The sequence below is a fragment of the Alosa sapidissima genome, chromosome 15 (assembly GCF_018492685.1).
Source record: "Alosa sapidissima isolate fAloSap1 chromosome 15, fAloSap1.pri, whole genome shotgun sequence".
Classification (NCBI taxonomy): domain Eukaryota; kingdom Metazoa; phylum Chordata; class Actinopteri; order Clupeiformes; family Clupeidae; genus Alosa; species Alosa sapidissima.
Window position 1 is genome coordinate 15912740 of NC_055971.1, and position 18449 is coordinate 15931188.

Below are 18449 nucleotides of genomic sequence, written 5' to 3' on the forward strand. Positions count from 1 at the left end.
CATCATATTGCGGTTGACTTTGTAGTTCTTTAGAGCCCTATTTCTACTAGCCCTGCTGTCTGTACCACATCCATTACGGACACTATCATCACGATTACCACTGCAACCTCCAAGCTATGTTGGGCAGAGAGGGTCGAAACAAGCATGGTATGCTTAGTGGACACCGTTGTATACACGCACCTCCATTCACAGACGCACCGTGACTATCACTGTCATAGACGATCGATCATAATCTCCAAAAGGATATTCTCCTTCAGAATTAGAATAGGTGAATAACATAGCTTACCTAAGACTTCATCGCACGTGAACCAACATTTGGTGTAGGCCTATTTCTGCTTAATTTCTGCTTCAATTTCTGCAACACTATGGCCTGCATCGCTTCCGCATCATTTCATATGCACGTCTTTGTGTTTCTCGCGTGTAATACAAGTATTTCCTGAAAACTCTGCGCAGCGATTTTGGGTTTGAATCAAGCTATGGATGTCTTGCACATAGTGGAGCAGAGTAGGCCTATACATGAGATTTGTCACCGTACCTGGATCTATCGTCTATTTTAATCAGTATCGTTGTTTGTCGCAATTAATAGCCTCAAGGGCAGGATTACATTATTATTTTGTCATACGTCGCGGGCCGGAATTGGGCAGGACGCGGGCCGGATTTGGCCCGCGGGCCGGGTGTTAAAGACCCCTGCCCTAGAATTTCAAGTAAAAGTAAAAAAAACATCATACTTCCAAGTGAATTGCTGTGCTTGTTGCGCTGAGCTCTCTGGAATACCAGGTCAAGTTGCATATCACATTTCCAATTAATCAGACACACGCACACACACAGTTTGTAGTAGTCAGTTTCTCCATCATATGAAGAGTTTGGTTCCAAAACGCTACAGCCCTATTCTGGTGATCAGAAACGCAGCACAAAAGCATATTCTTATCACGACGCAAAGCTTATTCCTATCTTACACTGAAATGTTTCGCCATGTGCTTCTCTTTTATTACACAATGCGCCCAGGGGTGTGACAATTAACAACCTAAGGTGTGGTCTGGTGCATTATCTAAAAATCGCTATCTTACACCATCTAAAAAGCATTACGCCATTGACCAAGAAAAATCTGGTCTATAGCGAAAGGTGCATATCAAGCACAGCTGAAGACGCACGGTCACGAGATGTAAGCAGCAACTCCTCTTCAGGATAAATGTCCTTAGGTTTTTTATTCAGTCATTCGAACATTATTGGGGTAAGTGTTGCTTTTTTCAGGCTATGTTTTCAATGGTAACCCATTGTCAGTCAATAGTGAAAGTAATTAACTGTCTATAACTGTTTTGTCGTTGACTATGGCACCACGGTGAAGTTAGTTTCACTTTGCCTATGAGTTCAAATAATAGACGAGTGCAGAAGCGTGTAGGCTATACTCTAGGCTATACTCTATACTATAGGTGGTAGGATGGTTTAGTGGAATACCTGTTCCATACGGTCTTGCGTACAAGCAGTTTGCTTGCTGTTAAAGGGAATGGCAGATGTCATTTTCATTGGTTTAAAGGATGTTACGCCCAAAACACACCCATGACTGATTAAGAAACATAAGACCTGCCTTTTTGCACCAAGCGCCTGACGTTTGATAACAAAACCACCCTGAACGTGGACTGGACACACCCCTAAATGTATTTACCGGTAAGCTATTCGCCAGTGACCATGCGTTTTAGATCACCAAAATAGGGCCCAATATCTCCATTATCTCCACTAAAAAGTAATGTTATTTAATTGTGTATTTCAGGTAATATCAATACAATTGCAGATGTGTTGTTTTTATTGAGTATATATATATATATATTTTATTTTATTATTTATTATACAACAATACCCAATTACAATTCTACTGAAATGATTTGGAAAACAAAATGTAAAACAAATATTTCCTTCATTAAAATGGAGGATATAGCATTTTGGAACCACACTCTTTCATCTGATCTACAACTACTCCAGACACCTGTTTCCCACCAAACTGCTCTCCGCTAGCAAGTCAACACAGGAGAAACAAAAGATGTAAACAAATACTAAAGCCTGTGCTAAACACACATACACACACACACACACACACACACACACACACACACACACAGCTGGGGGGTTAGCCACTCACCTCCTCGGGATTAAGAGGACTCTGTCAGGTATGACTAATAACTTCTCATCTCTCTTCACCCAGAGGGCTTAAACCTCCCTCACACACGAGTGTATTATTCGCCATGTGGGGGGAAAGCAGGTTAAACCTATAAGGATTGTCACTCCTAGCCTCACTCCTAGTTAACTACTTAGGCATTCATGAACACACACACACACACACACACACACACACGATAATGTAAGGTGTGTTCCCTGCAATATCATGTTCTATGGGCTGAGCTATAAGACTTTAGGGCCACTTGTGGGTTAATGTGTGTGATTTGTGGCCCACAGTAATGGTGTAATGAATGGGATGTGTGATTGCGCCCGGGAGCATGTTCTCCGCTGGTCCTTCACCTTCTCATAAACTGGGGGGGGGGGCACTGGAAGCCCCAGCGGCACGAAAACCCACTATGTTATGCAGTGCTTAGGTCAACCTGCAGCCAGGTGATGGAGAGAGGTGATGGAGAGGGGGAGGGAGGGAGAGAGAGAGGAGAACAAGGGAGGAAAGAAGAAAGAGGCAGTGCAGTAGGGCACAAACAGAAAGACAGGAAGAGTGTTGAAGTGATAAAATGGCCCTAGTGCGTTATGGGGGTTGTAGTTTCCTCCACACCTCTCCCATTGTGCAAGTCTTATCTCCCCAACGGTGCTGTTCCACAGTGGCTGAGCAGCTGTCATGGTGATAGGAATCAGACACCTGCTGCTCTCCTCCTCTCTCCCCCCATCCTTCCTCACTCCCTCCCTCCCTCCCTCTCTCTCTTCCCCTCACTTCTCTTCTGTTCTTTTATTTCCATCTTCTAACCTCTCTTCTCCATCTCCACCCTCTTCCATTGTTCCAGTGCAACAGGATGCTAATACTCCCATACCTAAGGCAAGCCTGGTTGGAAGCAGGTTGGAAACAGTTTGATCTTGCCTAAGAGATGATCTAACTGCCACCATTAAAAATGATGTGCGGTTGCTGGGAACACTGCCCACCCCACCTCAGCTTTTCACTTGCACATCCACTTAGGAAAGGCGTTACGTCAAATATGTGGTAAGGAGGAGGTTACACAATCTGTCAGAGCTGAAGGCAGGACTTGAGTGTTGAGAGGACAGTGGAACACCGGCCAACGTGTCAGACAGACAGACAGACAGACAGACAGGCAGCTAGACAGCTGCAGTGTTCCCACTTCCTAAGCTGGGAGAGAGAGACTGCCACCAATGAACAAAAACTACAATTCCTCCTGGGAGAAATAGATAAATGTGCCCACTTAGCATACCAATATTTACAGTCCTGCCACATTTTAAGAGAAAACTTCACATAGAAAAAGTGCATACAGTATATAGTTTTTGTAAACTATAAATAGTTTTATATAGACTATTGTATAAGTTTCCTTTAGATTTAGATTTAAGAATACATGTTTAAGTTTTCTTTAAACATGGATTTAGTTACTATTTTTTTTTAAACATAAGTTTTCTTTCTTTTAGTTTAGATAAGTTTCCTTTCTTTGACCCCCCTTAAAACAAATATTGTATATGTTTGTATTGTCATGTTACTGCTTTGGCAACACTATTTTCTGAGTCATGCCAATAAAGCACATTTGAATTTAATTGAATTGAGAGAGAGTATATATATACTCGTTTGATCCCGTGAGGGAAATTGAGGGAGAGAGAGAGAGAGAGAGAGAGAGAGAGAGAGAGAGAGAGAGAGAGAGAGAGAGTATATTTATACTCGTTTGGTCCCGTGAGGGAAATTGAGGGAGAGAGAGAGAGAGAGAGAGAGAGAGAGAGACAGAGAGGTCACGGAGTGGTGGAACTCCAGGAGATGGATGTGATGAGTGTGAAGCTGAGCTCAGAGGGAGGACCAGAGCTGAATCACTGGAGGCAGCTGATCTGAGGACAGGTACCGACTGGTCTGGGCTCCTCAGCCTGCTGGGGAATAACTGATCCACACTCAGAAAGGATTCTCTAACCAAGAGAACAGGTGAAGACGAAGTAGGTTACACCCATAAAGCTGGCAACAGGCTTTTGTCATGTCATGATTGTCATCGACAGACATTGTCTATCCTTTCAAAATCGGGCTTAAAATCTGGAGGTCTGTTCTCAGTTTAAAGACTGTCACTCAAAGAACTTCTTCCCTACCTAGACATCAGGAGAACAGGAACACATCCATATATGCAAGACGCACACTCACGGCAATGGCAGGGGAACAGTGTGTGTGTGTGTGTGTGTGGAGGGGGGAGGGGGGGGGGGGTGATGAGTGACAGAAGCATAAAGTCACAGAGTAAGAGAAGAGAGTGCAAGAGAAAGAGAACAAGAGCACTTCTGTATAGAGATGAGATGAAGAGAGAGATGGATGCAGTGACGTTTTGGGGATAAAGAGGTAAACGCTGGAGGAGGTTGGAAGAACAATGGAACTAATGAGCGAGAGAGAGGGAGAGAGTGGAGGAGAGAGTGGAGGAGAGAGAGTGGAGGAGAGAGAGGAGGAGAGAGAGTGGAGGAGAGAGAGGGAGAGAGAGTGGAGGAGAGAGAGGGAGAGAGAGTGGAGAGAGTGGAGGAGAGAGAGGGAGAGATAGTGGAGGAGAGAGAGGGAGAGAGTGGAAGAGAGAGTGGAGGAGAGAGAGTGGAAGAGAGAGAGGGAGAGAGAGGGGAGAGAGAGTGGAGGAGAGAGTGGAGGAGAGAGAGGGAGAGAGAGTGGAGGAGAGAGAGGGAGAGAGAGTGGAGGAGAGAGAGGGAGGGGAAAGAGTCTCATACAATGTGAGATGGAGAGATGTGAGAGGACAAAAGTGTTAAAGGAGAAAAAAGTGAGCGTGTGAGTGAGTGAGTGGGCTGGTGGGTGTGAGCCGAGAGGCTGAGTGTCTGTGTGTAATTTGTTTTGAAAGCAAAGTCAAGCGCTTAGTGAGGAGATAAAGAAGAGAGACACAGAGAAAAGAGAGTGTGTGAAAAAGGATGTGTGACAAGACATAGAGAGAGAGAGAAAGAGAGAGAGAAAGAGCCAAGAGAGAGAGAGAGAGAGAGAGAGAGAGAGAGAGAGAGATAGAGGAGGAAGAGAGAAGAGCACACTAGGGGATGATTATGGGCCTGAAACCATGGGAACATCTTCCCATCTAAATCTTTCCCGGGCACTTAAAACCCAAACGCGACGGCTCAGCGGCACATGAAAGCCTCTTAGGCTGGCTTTGACAGCGCCCGGGCTTCCTCGTTCCCAATCAGTGCCTGCCATCGCCACATTGGCCCCTTCTGCTGAGCAGATGTCCATTATGTCCCCGTCCACACGACCAAAAAGACGCTCGGTCCCTCCCAAAGACCATTACGCGTCCTGCGCCCACAGCGTCCTCTTAAAGGAATGTAATGAGCTTGTTTTTACAAGGCTAAATGTCCCTTGTTAGGGAGAGGAGAGGGGAGGGGAGGGGAGTGACTCAGGGCCATAGTTTGGGATCGAGTCAGCTGGGAGGACTGGGATTCAGCAGAGATGAGATGAGGTGAAGCAACAGTGGCACACTCCTGTCATGTCACGTCATGGGCCACATGACACACACACTCTCAAACTAACACACACACTCTCACTCTAATACACACACTCTCACTCTAATACAGACACTCGCACATGCACGCACACACACACACACACACACACACACACACACACACACACACACACACACACACACACACACACACACACACACACACACACACACACAAAGTGATTATCTGTGTGACCCACTTTACTGTAACACCTCTGTTTCTCTCTCTTTCTCTCTCTCTGTCTCACACACACACAAACAAAAACTCATCATCTACAGTACTTGTTTATTTGAGTGTTTATCCTCTGGCTTATGTGATTGGGGTAGTGATATCATATGTCGCACATCATGTGATCAGTGTGGTGTTTGCGAGGTGTTTTATACCAAACTCGTCACAGTCACTGTGTACCAGGTGCTCATTCTAACTGGTCTTCAACTGGGCCCTCTTGCCAAAAAAATTGTCTGTGCACCACTGCTTCTGCAAAAGTTGATGGACCTCATGCCCATTACCAGGACAGATTACTTCAAGTCCTGTGGAACTCCATTTCCCAGAACACCACAGCCTTAAAGCACCGCACTTGCGTGCTCTCGAGTGGGCGATTTGTGCTCATCTTAAGTTCAGCATGGACATCCATATTCACAATTACAGTGTACATCTACGATGCCACTGCCATCACAGCAGAAGTAGCAGCAGCCTGAACCCATAAAGACATTTCATAATGTAATTTCCTGCCTTAGACTTGCCCAGATGAGTGATTTGTGTGTGTGTGTGTATGTGTGTGCGTGTGTGTATGTGTGTGTGTGTATATGTCTGACGGCCACTCACCAGGAGAGAGTAATGGAGCTTGAAGCCGGGCTTGGCCACAAAGTAGTTGTCAGACTTGAAGGTGACCTTGATGATGTTGGTCTTGGAGGTGATGTGGGCAGGGGCCTTGGTCCCGCACCAGCGGCCCCAGATGATGGTGCTGGTCTCCGAGATGTCCTCCACCTCCACATAGTCATACCTAAGAGAGCGCAGGCAGACAGGGGGAGACAGACAGATGTCAGACACAGTCTCAGACGTCAGATGACCAAGATCGTCAGTCCACTCGGTTTCCCTAATTGACATTGTGTCGCCCTTCCAAAAGCAACGCCTACACAATAGGCTCTTGGTAGACGAAACCATCCAGCAAATTCACCAGTCACACAAATCAAATCTTTATACTAAGCTCACTTCTCCACACATACAGTCGTATATGTAACTGGTGCTCATCTATCACTGATTACAGGCAACATATCTACAACATCAGGTATAGGTCAAAACACACTAGCCAAATATAATGCTCCACATAGTGCAAAAACATTATAGATAGATTAATAATAACCTTTATAATAATAATAATAATTCCTCAGATCTCTTCTAGGCATATCTACTTTGAATATCGGGTGGATTTGATAGCCATCCTAGCGGTCTATTGCTATGCTGCAGACCTGCAGACCCAAACCGAGAAGGTGGCCTCTGTGTGTGTGTGTGTGTGTGTATGTGTGTGTGTGTGTGTGTGACGGACAGCTCGGTGGGTTGTGTGTCGGGCACGTGGTGAGGCGGTGGGAGAGACGGCATGGCTGCCTGGCTGTTGGCTGATAAGGCACCGAGAGCGCCACGGCAACCTGGCCCAGCGTGAGCGATTCCCATCTTGTATAATTAGCTGTACAAACGGATAATTACATAATAGTGCACTAACGGCGTAACCAGTGTGTGCTGGTTCAGGCACGACTCATTGAGGGAGTTGGTTTTCAAGGACCGGGCATAATGTTTTAAAGCTTATTCTAGACACTAGACACACACACACACACACACACACACACACACACACACACACACACACACACACACACACACACTCATACTTAACTGCTATCTTTTCATTCGTCTTTCTTTCTCTCTCTGCTTCTTTCATCTCATTCATCCATCCCTCATCCCCTCATCTGTTCTTTCTATTCTTCATTTTTTCTCTCCTGTTCTCTCTATCTTTCATTTTTTTCCCTCCTGTCTCTCTAGTCCTTGTGAAGCGCCTCGTGTTTCAGCTCCAAGACAAAGAGAGGCGTTTGATTTAAGGCTTTAAGGCCACATGGTTGACCCCATCAGAGGAGAGCTTAAAGTAACAGACAGAGAGAGGGAGGAAGAGAGAAAGAGAGAGAGAGAGAGAGCAAGAGAGAATTGGGAAAAAGATAAATCCATCTTCACCAAGGATATTTTGTACATGCCAGCCACCTTGCCTGGGTATCTTTGAGACAGTCACCTAAAAGACTATGTCTGTCAAACACTCACTCTCTCAAACACACACGCGCACACACACACACACACACACTCACCCTTCAGTGCATTCAGCACTATTCTTCTCCAAAGAACTGACAGTACCATTCAGCCAGACACAAACAAACCCTTCTCTCTACTTTTCATCATCAGTTCTTCCTTTTTCCTCTCCTCTCTATGTCTCTCTCTATCTTCTCTCTACCACTTTACATTATCTCCAAGACTAACAGATACTGCTTGAGTAACACGCTTGCTTTTGCACCATATAAATTATCTGGCAGATAAACATTGCACATATTCGATGTGTGAATAAAGCCTATTTTTAATTTTTAATTTGAATTACTCTGCTAATTCACATTTTGATTTTATGGTCTGATAATGGCCTAATTAGTTCTGAGTTTTAGTCTCATTTTCTTACTGCTTGTCCCTACATTCTCTTGTAATCAGATAAATGTTTGGTGAAGGAGTCTTTATTAGTGCTAATTAATAGGTTTTCGGATTCAGGCGCTCAGTAACAGCTTACTGAGGGTAGGCTATTCTCAGGGTCCTGATCTTTGAAGTTGCTTTCAGATGCATCCAGAATTTTTGGTATGCTGATGGCCAATGGAAATTTGCCCAGAACTGCCCTCCACAAAGTCCCTGATGTTTTTATTTGATTTTTTAGGAACATTTAACAGGCATCTTGATTTGACAGAATGCTGGATGAATTCTTCGGAATCCTCTCTTATTACTCTCTGTAGCCCTTTACACATCTTTTATGGCGTCCGCTTCTGCTTTTTCACAAGAGCTCTTTAAACCCCCTCATTCCTCTCATTTCCCTCATCCATCTTTATCTCATCCATCTTTATTCTGCACCATCTCCCCTCCAGCCCCAGCCTACAACCCTACACCCCCCCCCCCCCCCAATCACATACACACACCTCAAGAACTCGCCCACCCCACCCCCTTGTACGTACTTGCAGACGTCGTTCTCGGACTCCTCCAGGCCGAAGTGGCTGTTGAACTCCAGCAGGATGCGTGTGTCTGCGGGCGAGTGCAGCCTCCAGGTGAGGAGCAGGTTGCGGGGGTAGGCACTGGGGTATCGCGGACTGTGCAGGTGCCCGCTGCCTGTCACGTTGAGGCTCTCCTCCGCCCGGTACAAGTCTGTGAGGTGATTGCTGTCTGTTAGTGGTCACAACTTGTAGAAGTTAGTGTGTTTGCTCGTCGGAGGTGGGACACAAGACATGCATATGCACACACAGAGACAAACACACATACAGACACACACACACACACACACACACAGACACACACAAACATACACACATATAACAAAAGGAGAAAAGACAAAAGAGGACAACACAAACATAATGACAGCAGGCTCAGGCAAATTAAGCGTATGCAAACATTTAGAATACACTTAAATAATGTTCAAATAACACAATCAGTGGAGGGAAAATTAAGTCACACATATTATCGTTCTGCCTCCCGTGCTCCAATATGTTAGCAACATTATATTACACAGAATGTTTGCTCCATGCTTGATTGAACAAAATAACATAAAGAAATCCTACAGATTGTAGCAATTATCCAAGTGTAGAGACTGACCATAAAAATCACCAAAACATGCGTGGCTTTACCACGGCATAGACGTCAAAGGGAATTTGATGGGGTGTACGAGTTTGTGAATGGTGCCAAAGAAAACGAGTTTGGCCCTGAACCGGTCACTGCTGTTTACAGTCACGACTGAGGGAGTGTGTCTGTGATATTGACCAGAGCTGTGTGTGTGTTTCTTCTGAAGGCCTGTGTGTCTGAGTTTGTTTGCCCTTCCGCCAAACATTTGTTCATCATGCTCCACACCCCCACTTGAGAGTCTGCCTGGCGCTTTGCATGCTGGGTAGATGTCAGAGGCCGGAGTGATGTGTTTCATGCTTATTCTTAGCCTAATTGAGAGAAATATCGAACCTAAGCTTGCCGACACGTTTGTTACACAAGCTATTTATTTTACATTCCCCAAGCCCCCAAACACAACATCATCCATATATGGAACTGATTCAAGAGCATGTTTGTATGGTTGCATGGCATCTCTCTCTCTCTTTTAACAAACAAACATACACACACAGATGTTCATGCACATGCAGAGCTAGTCCTGGCGGGTGGCACTTCCATATAGGTTTTGGACTACATTAATAGACCTGCACAATGAGAGCTTGGACGAAATGGTTACATTTTAAATATTTTTTTCCAATTGGGAGGTAATGGAGAAACACTCACAAATACACATTACATGGAGGCATTCTTTTAACACTTAAAATAGAGCTGAGAATGTTACACTGTACAGGTGACTTTGAGCTGGCACCTCCAGTGGAACCTGATGTACCCTTTTAACCCTGCCAGCGTTCCGTCTGCCACGTTCCATCCCGGGTGACCAGGCACTACGCTGGGGTTTGGGCTCTCTGATCTCTGATAGACAGAGCCTGCTCTAAAAATCTCTTTTAACTCCCCGCGCTTTGAAGCCCCTCTGCCTCTGAGGATCGCAACTGCGCTACGCTACGCAGGCAAGGCAGGCGGCCGTGAGCTTTTCTGGAAGTAGGCTGCCGGTGCGTGCGTCGCAAGGTCATTTAAGTGTTCGCGGCACACAGCTGGACAGAATCGCCCATCTTAGCACCTCAAACACACCTCTGCCCAGTTGCCAACACTGATGCAACAATGGTTTCTGTATCGACCATGTCTGTCCCAAGGAGAGACCACTGTCTTAAAAAAGGGTCACAAAGTGTGAAGTGACATGCGACGATGCGAGGAATGGCTAATTTCAGCCCAGCTAAAAAAATTTACATATATAGTGGCTGTTCTGCAGACACTAATACTGAAATGTCATTACAGGCGTGTCATAGTATTTTTTTCCTTCTTCCGAGGCTGGGATCGGAGGCTAAACTCTAAATGATGACCCTGCTTCAACAATCTGCAATCTGCCTCAAAGCAATCCATTTCTGTCATGCCAACGGGACAGAATTACAATTGAAGCAGGCTTCACATAACACAGCACACAGCCGAATAAAGTCACTAAATTATGTCTAATTACCTGATACAGGCAGGGTCAAGAACAATCGGATGGGACCCAACAGTGCCATGAACAAAGGGCCTTTGTTTGGCAGCGATCACAGCCCTGAATGCATCAAAGCACCTGCCAGTCAGCCAGGATTAGCAGCAGGCGGTGTCACAGGCGAACAACAGTTCCCCTTTCATCACATGGAGCACAACTGCTGACAGCTGTCAGTCAAGCGGTCAGATGATGGCACAAGAGAGAGTGTGTGTGAGGGAAAGAGAGAGAGAACTTCCCAGGGTGAACTGTGGCCCCTGCTGCACTTTAGCACACCCTGTGGCTCCTCAGGGAACAACCAAAGCTGACACATGACGCCGTCTGTCTTGCACCAAAATCGACTCTCACCAGTGCCTGCCTAACGCTCTCGCTGCACTGTAACTGAACATCAGTGCTAAAACAGGGTCCTCATCTGCACCACGTAATGACACTCAAGCCTTCCATCAGCTCCCCTCAACGACGAAAGAGGCAAGTGAATCTTAATGAGACACTAGATCAATGCATCACACCACACTTTTACCCCTATCTACAGAGCACGGCGCAGCTCGGGAGAAAAGTCCGCAATCCCTCTCATAACACATCAGATGCTTGTCGAGTGTAACCTGGGTTCATTAAACTCCCGCTTAAGGGCTCTCTCTCTCTCTCCCTTACTCTCTCTCTCTCTCTCTCGGCACCTCGCATAATGGACTGACATGCGACACCAATTACTAATAAAAACCGAACGCGCCGTCCCTCCCCTCGGAGCGAGCTGGCAGGAAGGGGAGAATTCCGAGCACGAGGTCACCTTGGCTGGGTGAAGTGGACTTGACCAGGGAGGTGAGAGGGGAGGGGAGGTGAGGGGAGGGAACATTAGAAACCACAGTATGGGAAACCACAACTATTCTAGTGCAGGCACTGGCATTGTAGTGCAATGAGCTAATTGTGAAAGATACGGTAACAGCGGCCGAGGCCAAGAAGCTGTTTGGGGGAGTGGGAGTGTGTGTGTGTGTGTGGGGGGTGGCTGTGGTCGGGCTGTGTAAACCTGCGGTGGGGTTTTTGAGCCGGCCCAAAGTCTGAGTTATGACAGATGATGGATCTGGTGCTAAACCCTCTGGAAAGCCATTCTCACCATAAAAAGCACCTCTCAAAACAGCCTGGCAATGGGTGTGAGATCCCTTTGCAGTCACAGAGTTATTGTCCTGTTTTCAGCAGAGAAGAACTCATTCTGTCAGCAAAAGGTTCTTTATGTGGAAACAGTTTCATGTGTGTGATATGTGTGGGTATGAGTGTGTGAGTAAATGTGTGTGTGTGTGTGTGTGTGTGTGTGTGTGTGTGTGTGTGTGTGTGTGTGTGTGTGTGAGTGAGTGAGTGAGTGAGTGAGAGAGAGATGTGTGAGTGTGTGTGTGTGAGATGTGTGAGATGTGTGTGTGTGTGTGTGTGTGTGTGAGAGATATGTGTGTATGTGTGTGTGTGTGTGAGAGAGAGATAGATGTGTGAGTGTGTGTGTGAGATGTGAGTGTGTGTGTGTGTGAGTGTGTGTGTGAGATGTGAGTGTGTGTGTGTGTGTGAGAGAGAGCGAGAGAGAGAGAGAGAGAGAGAGAGATAGATGTGTGAGTGTGTGTGTGAGATGTCTGAGTGTGTGTGTGTGAGAGAGAGAGAGAGATGTGTGAGTGTATGTGTGAGATATATGTGTGTGTGTGTGTGTGTGTGTGTGTGTGTGTGTGTGTGTGTGTGTGTGAGTGTGTGTGAGTGTGTGTGTGTGAGAGAGAGAGAGAGATGTGTGAGTGTATGTGTGAGATATATGTGTGTGTGTGTGTGTGTGTGTGTGTGTGTGTGTGTGTGTGAGTGTGTGTGTGTGTGTGTGTGTGTGTGTGAGTGTGTGTGAGTGTGTGTGTGTGAGAGAGAGAGAGAGATGTGTGAGTGTATGTGTGAGATATATGTGTGTGTGTGTGTGTGTGTGTGTGTGTGTGTGTGTGTGTGTGTGTGAGTGTGTGTGAGTGTGTGTGTGTGAGAGAGAGAGAGAGATGTGTGAGTGTATGTGTGAGATATATGTGTGTGTGTGTGTGTGTGTGTGTGTGTGTGTGTGTGTGTGAGTGTGTGAGTGTGTGAGTGTGTGAGTGTGTGTGAGTGTGTGTGTGTATGTCCGTCTGTGTTCCCTGCTGTGTCCTGTCAGTCGGAGCTGAGCTCATGTTCTACTGTGGCCACACTGGCCCTCCGGTCATTCTTCCCCGTGTTCTTTTGCAAGAACGTAAGTAACAGTCGTTTCCAAACATCATGCTGCATCATGTTTGGACCCACAGAAAAAAGGGAACATGTCTAATGTATCAGGGGGACTGAAACTCTTCTCTCTCTTTTCACTTCACTTCGCGTGTTCCCTCCTCACCTCCCCTGGAGGCTAAAGGAGGAGGGGAGTGGATGATGTTAACATCCAGCCCACCCCACACAACACAGATGTTTCAGTGCTGCTATGTTTGGAGGGGTCTGTCCGCCAGACCATTCCTCAAGCAACCTCCGAGTGACAGAAGAGAGCGTGAGAGAGAGAGAGAGAGAGACGGAGAGAGAGAGAGATATGAAGAGACAGAAAGGTAAACAGATGGAGACAAACTAGCAGATGTACCGGTATAAACAAATCCTGACTACACCAAAGGTGGAGATAGAGGAGAGAGATGAGAGAAGACAGGCAGAAACATAACATACATATGTAACTCAACAGACTGTATACATAACATACAGACAGAAATACAGACGGCCCAGTCAGGTGCGACAACTTTGACAAACCTGATGGATGGACAGACTGACAAATAGGACAGAAAGAATAACAAAGGAAAAGACAGAAGGAAGGGCAGATAGATACATAGATAGATGTATGGAACTATGTGTGAACATATACTGTAGAATAGATTGAAAGAGTGATGCATGTATGGACGGATATGTAGTCGGTATAGTGTGTCTGTATAGTGTCAGTATAGAGGAGTTCTCGGTGTTTCTGTGCAGTCCTGGGGCACTCCATCAGCTGGGCCAGTTGGCGGTCCCGCCTCCACCAGACACCTCCTCTGTGAGAGTAATGGGGCACGGCTAGGCTACCCACAATGCACTGCACCAGTCCGATCCACTGAGCCATATCCTAGACACACACACAGACACACACACTCCCCCCAGTCATCATCTATAGAGTATACCAAGCTTGGAGAGTAGGGCCTCAGTGTGAGAGCATGCAAGAGGCTCAGAGTGGCGTGCAGTAGGATTGTGAGGTCAGCTAGAATCTCCATCATAGAGACCGATTCTGAAACATATCTGACCCTCATCTTATGCCAACCGACTAGGACAACCACATATCCAATCCACACATCTGTCCATCCATCCATCCATCTATCCATCCATCCATCCATCCATCCATCCATCCATCCATGTATTCGTCTATACGTTTCTATCCATTTCTGCCTCCGCATCCATCTACACATCCGCTCATCCGTCAATACATCTGCCTGTTTATCTGTCAATCCATCGAGGCCATCCAATTGTCTCTCTGTAAAGCTAATCTATATTCATTCATTCATTCATTCAGCACAGCATAAGGAGGAGACTGTCTCCAATTGTCTCTCTGTAAAGCTAATCTATATTCATTCATTCATTCATTCATTCAGCACAGCATAAGGAGGAGACTGGTGTGAAGATTAGATCCCTGTGCTGTTGCGGTATTTCCTTAAACCACAGACACACACACACACACACACACACACACACAGCCCCAAAGCTTGTCACTGTGCTCTGAAGTTTCAGTTCCACTTCATAATCCCATCTCTATTAGCTTTATAAGCATTTCCATTAGCTGCTCCATCCAAATACTTGTCAGTCCTTCATTATCTACAACCACCCCACCCCCACCCACCCATTTCCTCAACCCTTCCTTCAAATTTATACTGGCTTCATTAAAATATTTTCCTCCTCTGTGGCTAGATTAAACCCATTCATACTAGGAGAGGCCAGTTAAAACAACGAGGCCACAATAAATGAGCCGCTTGGCATCCGTAATGAAGCACAGTCCATGCATAACAAGACGTCTGACGTCTGAAGCCAATCACATAATAACTAACGTGCCGTCACCCACACCTGCTCTGCAGCCTGGGCCAGTGACAAAGCCCGCGCTGCATGTGCTGGCCAGCTGCCCGCCGCAGTACCCACCACATCAATGACAAGGGTGGGCACCACTGCCGTCACCACAATCGCCGCTGCCGGTGCTGGAGCACAACAGGGCGGACTCGACCCAAGCATCCGCTCCTCTGCTCCTTCTCCCTTTTGTTCTCCAGATGAGCGCCATCGTGAAAACATCTTCCGAAGCCTCGCTAGGGAGATTCACTTCATGTCGTCAATTAATTTGTTCGGTGATGATCTGTCAGCGGCAAGGGGGGGAAAAGAGGGAAAATAACCGAGAGCGGGGGATGAAAACAGGGAGGAGAGGAAGAGAGGGCAGGAGAGGGGGAGAGAGGACAGGAGAGGGGAAGAGAGGACAGGAGAAGGGGAGAGAGAGGCAGTAATTGTTTCGCAGCAGATGTGTTCCAGTTCAGGGGAGAGGGAATATGTGAGGTCAGTGTGCTTTAGGAAGGGATCTACTCGCAGACACAGACACAGAGCTGGAGATGGAGGGGGGGTGGGGTGGTGGGTATGACATAGAAAGATAAGGGTAGCAAGAGAGAGAGAGAGAGAAAGAGAGAGAGAGCCAGAGAGAGAGAGAAAGAAAGGAAGAAAGAAAGAAAAAGCCAATGAAAGATAAAAGAGAGAAATAAAAAAATGTAAAATATAAAAAACCTACAAGAGCAAGAGAAGGTAAGTGAAAAGAAAAAAATTGAGAGAGAGAAAGAGAGAGAGCTAGAGAGAGAAGGAATAAAGTGGAGAGACTGGGATATGAGAACTGGGATTCCATGTCAAATTTTCACAGAGTGCCTATATTAGCACTACGGTGGAGGCCCATGGAAATAAATGCCTCCCTTTTCCCACCAGTAAACCCTTGCCCAACCAGCCTGCCTCGCCTCTCCTCTCTGTGCCTCTCAGTAAGACAAACGAGCAGAGTCGTGCTGTCAGACGCCATTACCGTCTCCCGTACACTCTCCACTGACCCCTCGTCTGGTTCAGGTGGCGGAGTGGCCTTTCAGCCAAAGGTGTTTAATATTTATTCAGCCCGCTAAAATAACAATGAGGTCAACGCGCCTCAGTTAGCGAGAACAACACCGCGCTGGGACACGAAGCCAGGACATGGCTTTTTCACTCTGCCGTGCACTTTCGGCTCCTCTCTCTCTCTGACGCGCTTCCGCTTGGACCACGACAAACTTTCGAGGGGCGCGCTAATCCATACTGGCTGAAATTTTAACATATAACGTCTAAATGGATTTGGCCAGCGCCGTCAATATTTAGAATTATCAGAGGGGTAAGTATTAGCCCACGGGGCAAAAGCGCTTGTGGTAATAAAGGAAGTCTGACCTCTCCAGTGCACCATTAGATCAATGTGGACGAAGGCGCCCACAGGGCAAATGTAATCCAAACTCCACATCTATGCAGTGGAGTTGGCCCTGCAATCAATGCTCTGTCCAGGAACTTTTGTTTTGTATTTAAAAAGTATTCTGAGTATGTGACACAGACACAAACACACACACACACACACACACACACACACACACACACACACACACACAAACAGAGAGAGAGAGCGAGAGCGAGAGAGAGAGAGAGAGAAAGAGAGCTGCTATAAATTCAACTGGCCCAACTGCTCTGAGTACTGTAAAATATATCCATTCTACTGTACATCCAAATGCCAGAACAGCTGGCTTGGAAGAGAATTGTGCGAGTCACAGATACCAGACACCGGAGCTCATTTCTTCACATAAATCTGAACTGTTTCTCATTAGTGTCCAGGATTAACGAGATGAGTAGATGACACAAATGGTGGTTAAGGAATCAAACATGTCAGCTGGTGATTCCCCGCATGAGGTAATCCAAATCACTAGCCAGCAAAGGGGGCCAACACCCTACACCCTAGCTGAGGCTGCTGCTATGCCTGTTACACTGTGTCTCTGTGTGTGCGTGCGTGTGTGTGTGTGTGTGTGTGTGCATGCTTTATTTTAACAGTCAAAGAAAACAGATTCAATTTTAGATTTTTGAGGGGAAGTTTTACAATGAACTTTAAAAAATGATCATTTGAGTAGCCTACAAAGATTTCCATTGAACAACAAAGAAGGCACCACGAACAGAAATCTAGAATGTACTCATGATGAGACTTCTTGTACAATCAGTCCTTAATGGTTGTACACAGCCATGTTTCCATCTTCTAAAGTGTGTAACACACTCATGTCCCATGTTAAATCCCTTCATCAGAGTCCCCCTACGGGTCACCCTTTCCGAGCCTTCACAGCTGTACGCTTCACTCTCGTTCACGAATCAGCACGCTTTAACCACGCAGCGTTGGCGATTAGTCGAGGAGAACACAGCGCCATTAAGTTCCCGTCTCCTGTTTAGGCTGCCAGTGCAGTGAATATTTGATGGAGGGGTATTTAAAGAGCGGGCCCAGGCTTGGGGCTTGGGACAGGGGCAGGATGTGTGAGGGGGGAAGATGATAGGGTCCTGGATGGATTCGGCTACAACTGTGGAGTTATTTCATGGATGACTGACTGCATTTATTTTCATGGCTAATGCTATGCTAGCTAGGCTACTTGTTCCATGGTGCAGTTTTAGCACCACAACTATGGAGAGCAAAATCGTGTGACCTGCAAAGGTCCTACAACCAGGACTTGCGCTTCAATGGACTGTAGGTACAACCACTCTGTGGTATCCCCCATAGACTCACAGCCTGTGTTTAAAACATGGCAGCAAAGAGCGTAACAGACAGTAGCAGTCATAATATTAGTTTGAGGCGACCATGTATGGGCAGTCAGCGGTGTGGTTATGGACTAGGGAATGCAAGTCGTTCTACCCAGCAAATGAAGCGTGAATGTGCACATCCATTACATCTGTGCATTACAGCATATACTGTATGTTTAAGCACTTGTGTACACACTCAGCACAAAACTCATACAAATCTTCACTGCTAGTCATCCCACACATATAAGCTTAATTATGTTGAACGCTGCTTTGATGATGATGCATGAACATAGCATATGCATACCCAAATACACACACACACGCACGTACGCGCGCGCGCACACACACACACACACACACACACACACACACACACACACACACACACACACACACACACACACACACACACGGCCTTGCACTGAGATTGGCCAACAGGAAAAGGACCAATGAAATACACATTTTGTGTTCTAACACAAGCTCGCACAAAGGCTACTCAGAACAGAAGCAGTGGTGTGTAACAAACACCATCACTGTCCAGCGTCATCTCTGTGTACCAGTACTGTTAAGAAGCTATATATGAACTCAA

The 18449-nt window shown here is 46.3% G+C and overlaps 1 protein-coding gene across 3 annotated transcripts in view; it reads right to left on the bottom strand.

Moving 5' to 3' along the window:
• pdgfd (platelet derived growth factor d) overlaps positions 1-18449 on the bottom strand; it is a 55066-nt gene that overhangs the window by 17829 nt on the left and 18788 nt on the right. For 2 of the 3 annotated variants that reach the window (XM_042064541.1, XM_042064540.1), the window contains exons 2-3: positions 8910-9114; positions 6487-6664 (exon numbers count right to left, since the gene is read on the bottom strand). In XM_042064541.1, coding sequence (XP_041920475.1) covers positions 6487-6664; positions 8910-9114 — 383 coding nt within the window. The remainder of the gene's footprint in view (positions 1-6486; positions 6665-8909; positions 9115-18449) is intronic. The other variant, XM_042064542.1, reaches the window with a different exon arrangement.